Source organism: Bactrocera neohumeralis, chromosome 2, assembly GCF_024586455.1.
Source record: "Bactrocera neohumeralis isolate Rockhampton chromosome 2, APGP_CSIRO_Bneo_wtdbg2-racon-allhic-juicebox.fasta_v2, whole genome shotgun sequence".
Classification (NCBI taxonomy): domain Eukaryota; kingdom Metazoa; phylum Arthropoda; class Insecta; order Diptera; family Tephritidae; genus Bactrocera; species Bactrocera neohumeralis.
Window position 1 is genome coordinate 45,555,355 of NC_065919.1, and position 19,028 is coordinate 45,574,382.

Below are 19,028 nucleotides of genomic sequence, written 5' to 3' on the forward strand. Positions count from 1 at the left end.
AACTGTATCTATATACAAGTGTATATTAATGTATAATATAACAATATAAAAAATCACGGTCATCAAGGGTAAATTAGATGGCAGAGACAGTCAGTGAACAGCCCTGAACTTGTCCCATATTTACGGAAGTACATTGCTAAGTTCACATGTTACTTCCGCTACAACCCGCTCCCGCTTCGACGCTGCCACGAGGTATGAACCGAGCGCAGATAGTACATATGTACAATACAAAGTAACCAAAACAATGGAACAACAGTTATTCTGTAAAATTGTAAGAGCACAAAGTTTTGCAAGTTTGTTGTGTGTTCTCTTTTTTCACGAGCTCTCCTGAGAGAGAAATGTGGCTATTGAAAAGGACTAAGTTACGCTGTATACTTTGTAACATTACAGTACCTTCACATTGGCGCTGTTAGATATTGTTGCAGACAATTGTTGCAAGGATTAGGTGACGATTGTGGGCAGACTACCTTTATACAATGTATTTATAGAGTGTAAAGCGTATTCTTTAAAAATATAAAATAATTAAAATTAAATAAATTGGAGTTGGCCAGAAAAATGTCAAAGCTGACTTTGTAGTAGCGCTGTTAATAACTTAATTTTAGGACACCTTAATTTCAGGATATTGGTTCTCATACTCACAAATGATGAATTTTTACTGTAAAATCATGAATGTTAGTATATAATGATTCGTTTCTATATAGGAAGGAAGCTCTATTATATCCTGAAATCTTTGGTGGTAAGTTGCAACAAAAATTTGCGCATATTCCGAAAGAAGCGACCTCTAGGTATATTGATGTAGTCGTTTGAAATCTTTTGTTGTCATTAAATGTTTTCTTGATATTTTGGCTTTTATTAAAGTTCAAACTTTCTCTATTGGATCTGCTCTATTTGGCCACTGCCACTAAAGTAACAATATGGTTGTCCCATTTCCATTGAGTATAATCTGCTTCTATGTTTCGGAACATTGTCTTCTTACAGTATCCAATAATGAATGGTTCCTTTGACTTAAAAACTTTAAATTTCACTTCAGTAAACCCTTTTTAAACAATTTTATCATTCAAACGGTGTTCATGTTTTTTATGGAACACCTCAAAGCCCCAAATCAATGAGCAGAGTAGCATCTCGCGTTTTTCTTTTGCTTAGCTTAACACGTCTCAAGGGTTTGAACAATACAAAAGTTAACTCATCTGTAAATACTAAATTGCTCAAATTACGGTTCATGTTTGCCTTGCCCATTACAATCTTTCTTTTCTGTTGCTTGCTGATACAGAATATAGTACCGTTAGGTGAACGGTCCTAAAGCTAAAATCCCGTATCTCGAGACATGTTCCACCGATTTCAACCAAATTAGGTGGAGGACTTTATTTTACCATTCCTATGTCACAGTGTGAAAATCGGCAAGATTAGACAACAGTTACGTCTACTTCCTTATAACACAATCACTTTTCAATTAATATATCAGGATAAAACTTTGCACAAATAGTTCCTTTTAGATATGCCACCTTATGACCAAAAATTGTTCAAATCCAACAAAAACTGTTTAACTCCTATATACCGAATATGCGAACTCTAGCACCTAAGTTGACTTTTGACAAAAGATATCGGTCGGTATATCGCATTTATCGGCCAATATGTCAGTTATCTTAACAAAATTCAGAGAGCGTGTTCTACTCATAACACTAAATTGGATAAAAGTGGGCGAAAACTTGACCTAGCCTTCATATAACTAATATTAGGATTTTCGACCACCCGGCTGACCTTACTCCATATGATTGGTGATTGTATGAGAGGAACCTTGATGAAACCTTGGGAGCATTTTATTACCCTAAGCTCTTTTATTTTTCGGCAAAATTAGTTGAACATAAAATATTGGATATACTATAATTCATTATAAAATTGTTCTACATCCAAATTCAATAGTATGACATTAAAATATGATTCCGATCCTCTGATTGAGGTTTTGCACCTTAAGGAATTTCCATGGCTTTGGCCCTGGGAAGTTGCAAGAGTATGAGATGTTCCGTTACACCCGAACATCGCGCTTCCTTACTTGTTTCATTATGTGTTTTTTAAAAAAGGGCTTTGATTAGAGTACTGTTGTGTTTGATCTCTGAGGTCTGTCTCGTATTGTATTTAAAGTTACATATGTATATCTAATCCCTTTTTAAGCGACATTTTTTTAGCTTCTCTTAAACTGAGCACAATAGCTTTGTCATTACTTTTAGAGGTCCTGCGAGTCCTTTCACAAAGAAAAAACGGTTTTTTGAACGCACTATAAATTTGAAAACGTGCCAGTTTGTATCCAATAGAAAACGTTTCGCTTTTCTAACCATAACGTTTCTTCCTTTTAACCACGTTGCTTGATATAAACAGTCTTAACTACTTTAAAAAGGAAAATAAATTTTTCATGAATATCTTTATAGTGATTTTGAGTGATCAGTTTGAATGGTTCGATCTGAACAATTTGTTCAAAGATTGTAGCATTGTCTAGAACAATAATTCATGCCGAATTTCGTTCAAATAATATGTCAAATGAATAGTTTTTCATACAAGGTCTTGTGTCATACTGTATCCTATAATGGTCTGATATAGGATATTGCGACAAAGGAGCAGCTTCTTGGGGAGAAAAAGATATGTGCAAAGTTTACATCTTAAAAACTAGAGCGGCAAGTTCAAATATATACTATATGTATGGTACAGACAGATAGATGAACATGGCTAAATCGAATCAGCTCGAACTGCTGATCATTTATACATAAATATGAGGCTTTTAAGCCTTCGAGTTGTATCGCTATTATCCAGTAGAGTTATTGCCAGAACATTTTCATGACCATGTAGCTTCTCAACATACCTTGTGCTTATACTTTTTATTTCTTCTTCAACGTATTTAATATTTAAATCTTTGTGTATTTGATCATTAGCCACAAACCAAGGGGCGTCAACAATAAGTCTAAGAGTGATGGACTGATATCGTTGAAGGATTTCAATATTTGATTGACTTGCAGCATAACTGGATACCGTAGGTCCACACAGGTTTCATGATAGCCTTATAAAGTCGAACTTTGTTCTCCAAACTGAGCTGTGATTTTCGCCCAAGAAGCCAATTCATTTTTCTTGTTTTAATATTGAGTTTCTTTCTCAAGCTTTTAATGTGGCTTTCCCAAGTTACTCTTCGATTTATGTATATCGAGTCCGAGATAATTTGCGGAATCACTATGTCGAATTTGTGTATTATTCAAAAATACCGGCGGACAGTCGCCTCTTCTCAGAAAAAAAACTAATATTCAAATTTCACTTATGTACGTACATACAATATACTTAATGGGGTCTGGATATAACTTTAACTGTCAAAAATGAGAAGTACAATTTCAAAAAACTGAAAAGTTGTTTTATAAGATTCTATCGAGCGTACTGTGTAAAAGATTTAAGCCCACCGCCAACAAACTGATTGGACCTCATCAGTGTGGCTTCAGACCTGGAAAATCAACAACTGAACAGATATTCACCAAATCTCAAAAGAGAACCGTGCTTTCGACAGTCTTTATGCCGCAATGTCTGAATTTGGTATCCCCGCAACTAATACGACTGTGTAAACGAAGGTTGAGCAATGCCAAAGGCTCCGTCAGAATCGGGAAAGACCTCTCAGAGCCGTTCGATACGAAACGAGAGTTCAGACAAAGACTCCTTATCGTGCGACTTCTTAAACCTGCTGCTGGGAAAATAATTCGAGCTGTAGAGCTAAATAGAGAAGGGTTGGCGTACGCCGAATATCATTGGCACCCGCGCTCCGTCGGATAAGGAAACGAAGCAAATCGTGGAAGAGAAATACCTCTCAGTCGTCGTACTCGCGAGTCCCACGTTACTGTTGACAGGCATAGCTTCGAAGTCGTCAATATTTTCGTCTACAAGTTATTGAAACAAGCATTAACATCAACAACAACGTCAGCCTCGAAATCAAACGCAGAATAACTCTTGCCGACAGGTGAAAGGTTGAAAGTATACGACGCAGTACCCAATGGAGGAAGTAGAGGAAGAGGAAGACCTCCACTCCGTTAGAAAGACGAGGTGGAGAAGGACCTGGCTACACTTAGAATCTCCAATTGTTTCCATACATCGAAAAGGAAGAAGGACTGAGCGCTATTGTAAAGGCTATAACCGGGTAAGCTGTATTATAAAGAAGAAGAATATTGGATGAGGGATTCGACATTTCTTAATATCTTAAAGAATTGCCATAACTAATTTAATAAAACTGACCTATGTTTGCCGTCGTTTACTTCACAAAGCATTGAACATTTAACCTCGATTGCGGGCGAAAGGAATGTACTTATTATTTTGAGCATGAGAGTATGTACATTAACACGGGTTGATGTACAGGAAGCCAAAACACAGATATCTCGCATATGCCGGAAATATTTTTCGGATCATTGTGAAGAACTTTGCCTAAGAGAATATGGATCTGCAACCTGTTTCGAGTCACCGATTTTTAAGTTTATCTTTTAAGAATTATAAACATTTCTTCGTCAGTTTTTGAGATTTCCGAATGAAATTTAATACATACATAGGTTCATTTTGATATTCAATTCTAATTCTGCAGCAATATGCCCCAATATTTTAATTTATTTATAAAAAGTTAGAACAGACCACCAAAATTTAACTGTAATGCAATATATTTCAATAAAAATCATATAAAATTCATAAAACATTCACATATCTCTATTATATATAGTACGTATGTACTACTATACAAAAAATCAACGTAACCACAAATAATACTATATTTAATAGAAGCAAAATGCAACCTTGGTTGCAACTCAACCGTTTCTATGCGAGGCTAAAAATTTACGACATGCCTCCAGACTATGACGACTTAAATAGTTCTCTTGGCTGAACGCCTTGGTGCACTGCGGACACTGATAGCTCCAGTTGTGATGGCCTTTGGTGCGCTGATGAGCGCGCAAATTCGAACTGGAAGAAAGAATGAGACAGTGAAAATTTTAATGATGAAGAACTTACTATATTTTGTGCTTTTTTTTTGTGTACTTACCGATCGGCGAAGCGCTTCTGGCACGATTCCACCGGGCACACGAACGGTTTCTCGCCGGTATGCAGACGCATGTGACCATGCAGCACCCATGGACGATCGAACTTCTTGTGGCACTGTTCACATTCGTAGCTCTTCTCCAGATGCTTATTGCGCCGACGCTTGCTCAGCTCCGGCACTGCAAACTCGAAATCGTGCGATTCTCTGGTGGCCGCCAAACTTTTAGGCGCATCAGACAATTTCGGTGGTGCTTGCTCGGTGGGCTCCTTTTTTAGACTGTAACCATGTGAAAACTGTGGTGAAGTATTTGTCGCTGAAAGTGAATTGCTGGTTGTTATTGTTGCTGCTGCCAACGGTTGCGCAATCGATAGCGATTTGTCAGCTTGAGTTTTGCTCGTCAACTCACCGTTGCTGGCGTTGGCGTTGGCTGCTGCTGTAAGCTGCGCATTTGTTTGCGTTTCATCCGCTTCGGCTGGCTTCCAATAGACATGACTGAAGGTGCCTTTCGAGTTGTGTCCCGAATGGCGTTCCATAAGCGGTGTATCCAAAATTATTTCGAGTTCATAGCGCGTTGTCATCGGTATGAAATCACTGTCATACCTTTGAAGTGTTTTTTATTTTTTTTTTAATGAAGTGCAAAATTAATTTTGTAAAAAAGGTTAAAAAGTAAAAGTTTTCTAAAAACAATTAATTGAAATGCGTTTATATCGTGTCTTACCATTCGGAGGAAGGCAGCAATTTCTTGTGTTTCGGCTTTAACTTGTTCTTCTTCTCGGCCATCGGCTTCGGTGTCGCAATGTAGTAGGTGCGCTTCAGCTTCGGCAGCTTCGCGATTTTCGGAAAAATTGGTATGCGCCGAAAGACATCTGCGACAGCGGGTTTGTTAAATGGAATAACCTTACTATATAGTTTTTGCTCTCTTTGAACTAGCTTACCATCCAACGCCTCGTTAACGCGTATTCTGGCGTAATTATAACGTTGTGAGAAAATGCTGCGCACCATCTTCGCTTTAGAAAAAATGTACTTTTGTTCCTTCGTCACTCGCTGCTGAATAGAAATAAATTTGAAATTTTCTCGAAAACTTTTTGTTTGCTACTTGAGAAATATTTACCTTGTGTGAAAAAGTCATGGCCAACTAGGCGAGTTAAAAACAAATTGCTGTGCAACTTTTCAGCCGCAATGTTGTCTCAAATTAAGTAAAGTAGTTTTTCAGCCAAAGGATATGAATAAGGACATAACCGTATTTTATTGGAAGAAGTAGGAGATTGCTGAAAATTAGCAGTCAGTTGGTCTGCCCATGGCGAATACGAAGCAGCAAAATTATTTCTGCAATATTCCTCTTCATTTCTGACAACAAAAGCTATTTTTTATACTATTTTTTCGTTTATTATTGCCGTTATGGTTTTATCTTGAAGCAAGCCTTTTAAATTTTTTTCTAACCTCAAAATGTATTTCCGTCAATTGTCAAATTCCTACTCTTCTTTGATCGTTTGTCATTCATATGGGATTAAGCTTTTTCCCTTATTAAAGCTTTTTCAAAATCTTGATGCACTTCAATGCTGATATGCAAGGATTTATGCACAAATCACAACGTAATTTGGATTAACCAAGACTACTTCTTTGGTAAAGAACCTTTTTTAACAAGAACATAACTGGCCGATGGCTGCTCACTAGACTTTGAGAAACCGGCCCAAAGTATTTCATTTAACTCCATAAAAGTAATAATGGCTCTAGAAAAAAAGAAATCTTTCTTCAAAAAGTCAGAATTCTAAGGCCTGGTTTTGAAACCCCCGCCACCTTTTCTTCGCTTATAAACATAGTTGGAAATAAATACTGTGTTCTCTCACATCTGTCCTTAGGAAGAATCTCGCTTCAACTCAATCCTTTAGGACGACCGCTAACTTGCAGTAGTTCATTCAATAAATTAAACGGCTTTTCGCTATACAAATTAAATTCTATTTTAAAATACACTGCTATCCACTTTAAGTAGTAAAATAAACTAAATATTTTCAAACGGTCACTAAAATACTTGTTAATTTCAACTTGCTCTTCAAACAACTTTTTTGGCGATTTTCCTCTACTTAAATAGTTATTTCCGTATATTTTGAAATGCTTTCGTTCATGAAATCCAATTGGACACACGCGAATATTTCAAATTTCATATTTTCACTAGGAATGATGTGGAAACAAAACAAAATAAGTTCCAAGCAAAGTGTGCGTGTGATCTGCTATGACGTGAATTTGAAATTTATTATTGTAAATATTCGTTAATTTAAGCATACTTTTCATAAAGAGCTAAGCAAGTGAACAAAGGAAACGGAGCCGGTGTGGAGTGAATTGAAATTGTGAAAAACTAGTTTTTAAAACTAAATTTTCAATTTTTCATATATACTATAAAAAATAAAATTTAAATTAAAATTTTTAACTCAAGATGTTTGGTATTAATTTATTGAAAATGTAAATTTTTTAATTAAAACTGGGCTACAAAAGAAAAAAATTTTTAAATGTGAACGGAGATAAAAAAAGTAAAGATTTTCATATGTCTTACAGAAAAAATATACAGCAATTTTATATAAATAAGACAATTATATAAATAAGACAGTTATATAAATAACACAAAAATAGTTGTTTGTAACTTTTTTCCTTTTCAAAACCCAACCAAATTGGTAGAGCACGAAGTACGCAAATGCGAAAAAATGGAAATTCTAAAATAATTTGTTTTTTTTTCTTAATTATAGGTATAAGCTTTGGATACCTTTTTTTAATTTTTTTTCTATCCGGTATTTGCGATTTAAAATTTAAAAGTTAGTTTTAAGTAAGAATTTCAAAATTGCTAAACAGAAAACATATTAATTCATTATTAAATTAAATCTTAATTATAAATATATTTTAAATTTTCTTATAAAAAATCTTAACTATAAAGAAATTTGAAATTTTATTTTAAAAGTATATCAGATTGTTTTTTTTTAATCTAGTATTAGGGACTAATTTTTATTTTTATAGGGTATTTGGGAATAAAAATTATATTTAATTAAGATTTTATGATTACAAATATAGAAGAGATATAGAGAATGAGTTAATTCAACCGTTAATTCAAGTATATTTTAATGCATATATATTTTGCAACTTTAGTACACACCTGTGCCAGTATCCATGGGGATACATAAGATATTCTCGGTTCCAAAGGTTAATTCCGATTAGTTGAATCATTACTCAAAGTACATACATAAATATGAATAATATATTTTCAGAGTTGCTAAAATGTGCAACTATGCAGAACTATCTGCCATATAACAACAAAGAAGTGGCAACGCCATTCGTTGACAACTGAACGAATGCAAAGCGAAACACGACAAAGCATAAAACATTGTGAGATTTTGGAACAATTTTGTGGTTATACGTTCGGTTGTTTGCTGCGAATTTTATTCATCAGTTTTTACAAATAGTTTTTTACGTGCGAAATTTAAAGGCATAACTTCAATAATATTGATAATCTGTGCATTAAGCATTTGTGAAAAGTTATTTAACAGAAAATTGTATGAGTTAAAACGGTAGCAAACTGTGTGAACGGTAACTAAAAGGGCAAGCAAAAAAGTACCAACAGAAAAAGGCCAGGTCACGACCAAGAAAGAAACGCGAATCATTCTCTACTACTCGTCTATGTTTTATGTGTGTTTTCGCATATTATTTTATAAGTAAATTTCGGCGTTTGTGAACAATAAACGTGTTGAAAGAAAGCAAACCTTAAACCTATGTGCAACATTGTGGCAAATACACAAACATATGTACATACATTAACAACTGTGTGAATTCTGGATAGAATCGACGGAAAATCAATTCCTAATTAACCTGAGCTTCTTTAACGCAGCAGCTGTTCTAATTAGATTTCAATCGATTTTATACGAAGCCGCAAACATTGGTGCATTTGCATTTTGCTAGCAGCTAAAGGTTATAAAAAGAATTTGGGACAGGTTGGTGACTTTTAATATAGTATTTAATATGAAGTATTGTATGTAATAAACGTTATTTGTAAATATGAAAAATCGATGCGTTTAAGAATATTGTATAAACAAGTTTATAAGGCCTACGGAAGTTTCGTTTTTTCATACTTATTTGTACTGTTTCCATGTTTCCTTGATCCGTGTGCTGCGCCCTCGGAAGCGTTGTGCAGTTAATAAAGCAAAAGTGCCGGCATGCGTTTTTGTTGCTTTCTTTGCTGCCCAAGTTTGTGTGTAATGTGGCAGAGTTCCTCCGGTTGGCAAGAGGGCTTGTCGACTTGTGATATGCGGCAAAATAATAAAAGCCAAAATGGAATTGGAACACACGTCAAGCTGGCAAAGGTACTGTGTATGCTGGTGCAACAACAAACCGTGACCGAGCATTTTTGAGGGAAACACCGGTATATAAGTTAAACGTACTAAGTTTTTTTTTATTTGTCGTTATTTAAATGTATAATATAATATTTAAAATAAGTATATGGCTTACTGTGAAGTATTGTCGCAAAGGTAATTTCAAACTTGTAGTAATACAGTAATGAGTAGTAGATTGGTTATAAATTCAAATGTTAACTTGAAATGATTTATAACTAGTTAAATATTTTTAAGCAAATCTGGTGTTTTCTTATTTATTTTTCATTGCATAATACGTATTGATATTTTATGTATGTATGTATGTATGTCAATCTATATTGTGTGTCTTAACAAGGTAGCTATACAAATACCGAATCGACATGAGTCACTACTTTCGTAGAGGTAGATCAAAGGTTGACAATATTGCAATATCGATTACACTTACGTGTATAAATACCTTGCAACTCCAATCATACGTACTTATGTACATAAGTATGTCCAAAATTATGAACTTTGGAATAAGGCAATTTTGGAATTCAATTGCATTTAGTAAGTTTGTTGTTAGTTTTTGTCAATAAATCTCCAAGCAATAGATACTTAGAATTGCAATGTTATTTTGTAATTGAATTTTTTGATTCCTAGACTGATAACATTTCATTCATGCATTTGTTGCTTCACAATTAAACACCAATTAATCCCATACTTCAAGCCATTCACTTCCTCCATAAATTTGCAGTAAGCGTAAATGTGTAGGAGCAACAATTTCCCGTAACTTTTCGCCATTATTACCATTATTTTCTACATTCGCACATTTTCATTCATTTCCAACGCAATTTTTTGTTCATATCTATTGTTTTATTATCTACAAGTATTATTACTATTGTGTATTTACTTTTTACATGTACATATGTATGTATATTTGTCCAACAATTGCGAGTTCATTAGTGAATGAGTAGACAAGTGACAAACTGGGAGAAATTTGCATACAAATTGAAAATGCAAACCCAACATACATACATATACATACTTACATTTGTATACCCTATATAAAAGTTTAAAGAATATCCCTGTAGAAAAACAAAAACTGCTTCGTCAAATATTCGCTTAAACGGAGTTGAGCTCTGGATGTCTAAAAAAACTTTTTCTGAGAAAAACTATGAAACTCCAGAAAAACAACTTTTATGGATTAATTAAAATATTAGGTATTAGCAAAAATTTATAAATTAAATACCATATTTCATGACATGGTGTCAACAAATCAAGAGGCAAAGCTTAGGCCATTCTTGGATTAAAAAAAAAATCCTTTTGTTTGAACTAAAGGACACCTTAGGATCTTATACATATTATTCAACTGAGATCGTCACGAACTTTGTAACACCCCGAAGCGACCTGCTATCCAACTAACATCTTGACCGACTACCTATAAGTGAATGGCGTACTCGGAGTCAAACCACCCACGACCCATTGCAGACGAAGAGCTCGAGTTGCCGCGAGAAGCGAAAGTGACCCTTGCGCAGCTTCGTTCTGAATACTGTAGCAGGTTAAACTGCTACTTACCCTGAATAGATCTTGACATATCAAATATATGTATGTATGTAAGCACGTTTCCAGGGCCTTCCGTTGTGTGTCGTCCATGACTAATAGAGTCACTAAATTACGATTGTGACAATTAGAGACATGAGACAATTGTGACAAGCAGAATACCGATATTAGCCTGCCCTTCAGTCCGTCTTGTACTTAAGGACATAGCTGCCATACAAAAAGGTGCATAATTTCGACAGAAAACTCTGCAATATTCGAACATATCGTCCATTTCTATACATTATAACTAATAGTTGTCATAGTACCTACAACCCGACCGATTTAAATTAAGTTCTTGTATGGAAAATTATCTAATTTGGATATCTTCACAAAAAAATTGTTTACATCGGAACATTTATAGTTGCAATTCTTACTGACAGATCAAAATCAAGATAAAGAACTTCATAAAACATATTTTTCCTTCGTTATATAACCTTAATTTGACTTGAAGGTGGTTTATATCATATAGTGTGGCTCAAATGAACTACCAATTTATGTCTGTTGGCTCACGAAATCGTGCGTCAGGGGTTCTTCGACATTCAACGTTGATAATAGTTGATAATGTTTTCTGGATACGCTAATATCTGCAAAAAAATTTGGTCCAATTTTCATCAACAATGCCGATTTCAAATTAGAAAGTTCTTACTTTTTCCTTCAGGGCATCTTTTAACTGCAGTCCTCTAGTTTTCGCCTCCTTTTTTTGACATACATCTGAATACGTATGTATGTATGTACATATACATATGTATGTATTCATATTTGTTAATCATTTCATTTGTCGTTTAGTGGATCTACGGTTTGTCGCATTTTCGTTGCCATGTAGAAGCTTGTTGGCAATATGTTATGTAACAATAATTTCAACAATTTGTTGCTGTTTATTTCTCGAGTCGTTTCCCCAAGGTAGACTTTTAAGTGAAACGAGACAATTTCGCTATACGCCATGCACCAAACGCCGATTGCCATTCGCATTCACCCACAAATCACAATTAGAATCAGTGCGAAGGTTAATTTACCGCTGGGCACATTTGTGTGTGTGTGTGTGAGTGTCTTTTTATATAGTGCACATGTACATAGATAGATGATGTGTCCCTGGTGATGGTCGCGATGTCCACGAAGTTCACAGTACAAAAAACAACAATAACGTTTGCTATTGATAATACAAATTGTTGTTGCTGCAGTTTGCATGGGGTAACAGCTAATTTTTCGGTTGCGGCTTGTTGCCGCCCACAGTTTCCCAGCGAGTTCTTATTAAAAAAAAATCAACAACAAAAACATAATAGCGTCAAAGATGAGTAAGCATGCAGTAATTTGTACAATTATTGGTTGATTAAAAATGCTAAATTTAGACTGGTATTTTCTAGATGTCGTGTCTATTAATAAAACTGTGAGAAAATGAGGAAAAACGCGTTTGAATTTAGTAGAACTGACGTTAAGTGGTGTGCGTTGTTCGCAGAAAAAAACATACAAACAACAAAAAAAAAAGAAACTGAAAATGACTCAGCGGTTTTCCGGCACATGCCTTAAAAATATGAGTGTGAAAATGAGTAAACGGAATTTTGCCGAGAATATAATACAGAACTAAGAAATCACGTAATTTGCATATTTGAGCACATTACTAACATATCCAATTTCAAAGTAAAGAAACATTGTGCATAATTATGAATATTATAAATGAAATATTTTTTAGGCGGCTATTCACCTGCCAAAGCAGCTATGAAAGTGAACTCACCTTTTCTGCCTTATTTTTTTTTTTCTTCTTTTTTTTGCTGCCGTGGACCTTTTTGTGTGTTTGTGTGCCCTTGAAAGCCAATGTGTTTTGCCAATTTAATTTATGAATTCCCTGCTAACGTCATACATAAGTATGTATGTACATATGTGACAGCAGAGACCATGTGCCACATATCAATCACATTCACTTTCAGGTTGAAACAAATTTGTTGCATATAATATTATAAATACATACATATGTATATTGTGTATATGTTTTATATTCGCTTCTGTATGGCTCTCTAAAACAAACATGTGCATACGTCCTTTCTACCCTTCAAAGTTCAATAAATTGACACACAATCACTCACCCATCCATATGTATGTACACATGTACATATGTATACAAGCAAATACCAAGAGCTGTATCCCCATGCATGACCGTGAGTGGGTCAAGATATTGAAAAATTACTGAAATTATCGACAGTAATTTGCTAATGTAATTTCTTTGTTGTTTGCCTCTTTTTTGTTGACGAAAATTATCCTAATGGTTTACTCGTTGACTTTCAGGTCAATGATCATAAGTGGTTTGTGGAGGAAAATTTGCGCAAAACTTTTGTATTTCCGATATGTGTTATTATATTCAATACTACTTTGCTAAACTTATTATTAATGTGTATGGAAAACAATTTTTTTAGAAGTATATTATCATATGCAAGGTCGATAATAGTTGCACTAAACATTTGCAACAACTAATTATGGATGTTTTTGGTTTTACGAACTGAGATTAATACAATAGCTGCCAATGACTCGCAAACATGAAGGTTAAATATATGTAGTCAAGTTCCGGTTTTTTAGACCTTGCGAATATCGGGGTTTTAGTTTTATAATACCATCAAGAAAAGCTATATTTAAAATATTTCGAAGATTACGTCCGGTATTTAATTTTATATAAAAATAGGATTTAACTTTGGTCGGCCAACTGGCTCGCAAACTGGAGGATAAAGGTTAACGAGCAAAAATGTAAGCACGTTACATTTACCCTTAACAAAAGTAGCTGTTCGCCTTTGACACCGAATAACGTACAAATACCACAAAGCAATCATGTTATTTACCTAGGGGTCCATCTGGATAGGCGACTCACTTGGCGAAACCACATAGAGGCTAAAATGACTTTCCTTAAGTTAAAGGCAGCTTCTTTTCACTGGCTTATTAACTCTCGCTCAGCCCTGAGTCTGGAGTATAAAATCATAATATACAACACAGTTTTAAAACCCATCTGGACCTATGGGTGTGCGCTGTGGGGCAACGCGAGTAGCAGCAACATCGAAATTCTTCATCGTGCGCAATCAAAAATTCTTCGTACAATCACCGGTATATCCGAAATGAGAACATCCAACGCGACTTAAGAATTCCAGACGTACGAACTGAAATAGAGCACCGAAGCGCGAAATATGCATTGAAACTATCGGTTCACCCAAACCAACTAGCAAGATCGTTATTGCGTGTGAACAAGAGCACAAGATTACGTAGAAACGACCTACCAGCCCAGACGTAATATATCTTAGGCCCAGTTTAAAACAACAAAAAAAAAAAAAAATAATAATAATAATCACCCATGTAGGGTGTAAATTAAGTGAGTAGTTTAAGATTCGAAAACTTATTGTTAGGCTCTTAAGCAGGGTAGATTCAATAAATAATAGTAAAGTTAAATAAAAAAAAGTTTGGTCGGATCGAAGAATATTTCTACTCTTTCTAACGAGTACTCCAAATTGTATATCATGTAAATTTCATGTTAACCCCTTTATAATAATTTTCTAATTGTTTATGTTTTAAATAGTAGGTATAGTAAAAAGAAATCCATTATTATTACAACAGTTAACTATAGACAAATCAAAAATATATACCAAAATCGGTGGAGATGTTCCGCCCTTATTTCTTCGAAGTCCAGAATTCTGCCGCGAAGGGGGATGCTGAGATAATTAGCCCCAGCTTGTCCCTATTTTTTTTGCCTATAAGTACGACAGGTAAGAGAGCGACATTACAAAATTTTCTTCAAAATATCAATAAGTTATCGAACAAAAAGTTGTATAGTATTTGGGGTCGTACTAAAAACCTAACGTTTAATCCAAATACAATTGTATTATTTTTACCAGTTATAATTCGTTCCAATGATTGAACAAAATTCCAGATACTAAAGCTTTTATACTGTAAGCAATAAATAGTAAGACTTTTTCGTGCGAAAACCCATTCGTCGAAATAACGTCTCTGAAACAATGCTTTCCGACTACCAGGATGTCATAAAACATATGATTGCTGGCGATGAGTCTTGCATCTATGCACACGAGCCGGAAACTGACGATCAATCGATCGGAATATCGTGGCAAAGGTGAGCCCAATCCGAAAATACCACTTCAAAGCAGGTCAAAAATATCGTGCCAACCACCGTATTCGTCTGATTTAGCTCCGTGTGATTTCTGGCAAACTCAAATGACGGCTCCAGGGTAACCGTTTAAGGTCAATTAAAGACATCAAAAGTGAACCACTACGCACAAATTGACTTTAAAAACTGTTTCGAGGATTGGAAAACACGTTGGCACAGGTGTATTGTGGCCAAGAGATTTTGAAAAATAAATTAAGAATTTTACAATTATGAACAAAGTCTTACTATTTTTTGCTCACAGTAGTATACTTATAAAAAGTAAAAGTTAATATTATTTTTGTATGATTTTCGTTGTAAAAAAACACGAAACCAACAGACGAAGTAAAAATTAAAAACTCATTAATGGAGTAATTTAATACTAAGTGAATTTCTTGTACCTCCAATTTTGGTGAATGGTAAGAATGGATTATGCTTCCTCATAATATAGTTATTTATCATCATTTATCAATTATATTGAAAGTTTTGAAAATGTGAATGAATGAATACGTAAAAAAGTTAATTGCACAAATATTAGGTACTTGCCCAAAACAAAAACAGCTGTTAAATCAAGTTTGGTATCTTTGAAAACCTGTTACTTGTTTTGTTTCGTTTATTTCTTTGCAACTAGGCAAATCTAGTTGTGCCCCTCAACAGTTACGAAGTATTTTACACATGATTTAAGCCAATACAACCATGCTTAATTAAAGATACATAGAATTGCATTTATTGTCTTCAGTTAATTTCTTCCTATTGACAACCATATCACGGAGCGAAGCGAGCCTTATGAATAGGAATATGTGGACCCTTGCGCAGCATCTTTCTGGATACTGTAGCAGGTTAAACTCCAACTTAGCCAGAATCGACCCCGACATATCAAACATGTGTATGTATGTCCAACGTGCAACGAATCCTCGCATGACGCTAACCACCTCTTTGTGTGCCTAACTAACCCCACACATCTGACACCTTACTCCCCATGGTTCGACCCCGCCGAAATAGCACGTTTCTTGGGCCTACCGTTGGATGACCTTGATGATAACTTATCTGAACCTTACCATACTAACGGGGACACGTACGATCAACAATAAAAAGGAATATCCTTCGCCACCCGTCACACATCTTCAGAGAAACAAGGTCTTTTGAGACTATTCCATCGTGAATACGCTTCGTACCCCTTAAAAATTACACTTGAAGGTCGATATCCACATGGTTTCTTGCGGTATTTTCGCTAGTTGGCGCTGAAAGCGCGTAGTTCTAGTTTTATTTGTCGCATCGGGTCATGCTATACCTTTTTGGAAAGCTCATTTCACGCGCTCACGTCGTTCGTGAGTTATAGCGTCGCAAACATGGAGCAAAATAAAGAGAAAATACGGCATATTTTACAGTACTACTACGATAAAGACAAAAATGCATCTCAAGCCGCCAATAATATGTGTGCAGTTTATGGACCCGATAAAGTTTCCATTTCCACCACACAACGATAGTTTCAACGTTTTCGTTCTGGTGTAGAGGTGGTCGAAGATGCGCCACGCTCCCGAAGGCCTGTCGTCGAAAATTGCGATAAAATCGCTGAATTGGTTGAAAGAGACCGGTATAGTAGCAGCCGTAGCATCGATCAAGAGCTGGGCATGAGTCATCAAAAATTCATTTCAATTTCAATAAAAAAAAATTCAATAAAAAATACCGCAAGACTTTTTTGACAACCCATTATAATAATCAAAGCCTCTTATTTCTCGGACATATCTCTTTGTAAACGCTATACTTTTCTCATTCAAATTATTTGACCTTAAACTTTGCTGTGTCATTAAAAGTTAAATGCTTTATTCTAATTTCAACAAAAATTTCCACACACGACCGCTATTTTTTTACCGTTAATCGCGAATTAACTATGCGCGATTTAAAGCGCATTAACAGCGCTATAAAAAATTTACTTATTATGCGCACTAAGCGCGAGGCACTGGGCGAGGGCGAGGTCGAGGTTGCAAAGCGATTTTATGGCTCGAAAGTGGCGAGTATAAAATGCAATTAGTCTGCTATTTCGAGTTCGGCGGTGTTGTAAAGCGTCATCATGTGAGCATTTATAATGCAATTGGCGCTCACGTGAGGGACGCGCCACTTTTGTGGTTGCACAGTTAAATGCTTTCTAATAAGTGTCATTCGGCCTTTACGACTTTTTCACATTTTTAAGCGTTTTAAAGCCGTTTCTCGAAAGCGTCATTTTCACACCCTTCTCGGACAGTACCATATATACCACGTTGAAATGCGTACAGCTTAAATGTGCCTTTGTTGTTATATAAATAAACTGTGCAATCAGTGGGTTATTTTTAGTACAAAATTGCCTTCCTGTGTCTCGCATTCTTCAACTTTTGCCTCCGCAAAGCATTGGCTCATGCATAAATTTCGCCAGCAATTTTTTTTGTTTTCCTCATCTTTATCGGACAATGTAGCGCTGTTTGAAGCGGAAAAAGCAACAAAAAAGCTGAGCGAGTTCAAGCAGATTGGAGCTATTGCCATCAACTGCCAGCCAGCCGTGCCATCATATCTGAGATTTACATTTGGGTGCCTTTTATTTTCCTTATTGTCATACGCATGGCAGTGCGAGCGCAAATGCAAATACGCTTTTATTTCGGTTTGTCAATTTACTGATTAAACCTCGTCAACTAAAAATAGCACGACCATGCACGGTCATCATACAATTCAATTTCCATAAACAACTGCTCATACATAATGTGAGTTCAGGCACTTGAGTATATGTAACATTTGTTTGTTTTTACGTTGATAAGTATTGCACATTGTACTAGTCGCACACTTGTTAAATCTGACACGATCCTCAAAAATAGGTACCAATTAAAATTCCGCACCAATCCTGAGTGTATCCCATTTAAATGTTCTCTCTATCGTAGCAATCTTATAAATGTTTCATACCCATTTTTAAAAAGCAAAAGATAAAGAAAGTGGTAACCTTTAATTTCTCAGCTTCTAGATAGTTTATTTCGAGCAGAAAGACAAACGCTCCATTGGAAATTTAGTAATATCATCGGAAGGGTAACTTATGAACTGCATATATATTGTCCAAAGCCATTGAAGTGACGAATTAACGTGTAACGCAAGACCAATTTTTATGATTTTGTTTTTGGCTACAATTACTATGAAGCGTTTCGGAAAAAAGTTAAAATGCGGTGACCCTCAAAATTACGTTGTAGATACGAGGGCTGCTATATATATTCTGGCCTAGGGCAACACTAAGTGTTGCCAGGTGCAATCTGACATTTCCATTGGAAAGTTTGACATTTTTTAGATAACATTACTGAGAACGTTTTGTCATTTAATCGTGAATTGTTTTATTTACAGGGAATTAAAAAATTCATCTCGGCCAAAAAATGGAATTAACTCGTGAACATTTTCGTGCGATCATTTTTCACAACTTTCGACTTGGATTATCAAGACAAGAGTGCATCGATGAACTAAAATCTTTCTATGGCTATGAAGCACCATCCTATAGCACTGTGAAAAACTGGTACAACGAATTCAATCGTGGCCGACGCTCGCTCAAAGACGAATTCCTTGAAGGTCGTTCAAAAACAGCCGTTGTGCCAGAAAACATCGATGCCGTACGTGAAGTGATAATGCAAGACCGTCATGTAACATACCTTCAGATAGAGGCATGCCTATGCATTTCTCCCACCAGCATACATTCGACATTGCATGAACACCTGACCGTAAAAAAGGTTTGTTCTCGTTGGATCCCGCACAATTTGACAATCGCTCAAAAAAAGGCTTGTGTGGATTGGTGTAAAGAAATGCTGAAAAATACGATCGCGGTGCTTCAAAAGACGTTTATACGATCGTCACAGGATCGTCATGGATCTATGCGTATGAGCCCGAAACAAAACAGCAAAAAAAATTAAAAAAATAAAAACACAACCAT

The 19,028-nt window shown here is 35.4% G+C and overlaps 2 protein-coding genes across 3 annotated transcripts in view; one reads left to right on the forward strand and one right to left on the reverse strand.

The window, feature by feature from the left end:
• Positions 1 to 4,630: 4,630 nt before the first annotated feature.
• LOC126751331 (zinc finger protein 484) lies at positions 4,631 to 7,420 on the reverse strand. Of its 2 annotated transcripts, none has more exons than XM_050461518.1 (5): positions 6,153 to 7,420; positions 5,977 to 6,085; positions 5,760 to 5,907; positions 5,045 to 5,641; positions 4,631 to 4,965 (listed from the first exon to the last, which is right to left on the reverse strand). In XM_050461518.1, the coding sequence occupies exons 1-5, from the start codon at positions 6,168 to 6,170 to the stop codon at positions 4,812 to 4,814; spliced, it is 1,026 nt and encodes a 341-aa protein (XP_050317475.1). In that variant the 5' UTR covers positions 6,171 to 7,420; the 3' UTR covers positions 4,631 to 4,811. The 2 variants fall into 2 exon arrangements, with proteins under 2 accessions (XP_050317475.1, XP_050317474.1); XM_050461517.1 differs by having other exon boundaries at positions 5,977 to 6,088.
• Positions 7,421 to 8,402: 982 nt separating this feature from the next.
• LOC126751339 (E3 ubiquitin-protein ligase RNF181 homolog) overlaps positions 8,403 to 19,028 on the forward strand; it is a 76,275-nt gene continuing 65,649 nt past the window's right edge. Inside the window, exon 1 of the mRNA XM_050461529.1 lies at positions 8,403 to 9,012. The gene's annotated coding sequence lies outside the window, so the exon portion shown is untranslated. The remainder of the gene's footprint in view (positions 9,013 to 19,028) is intronic.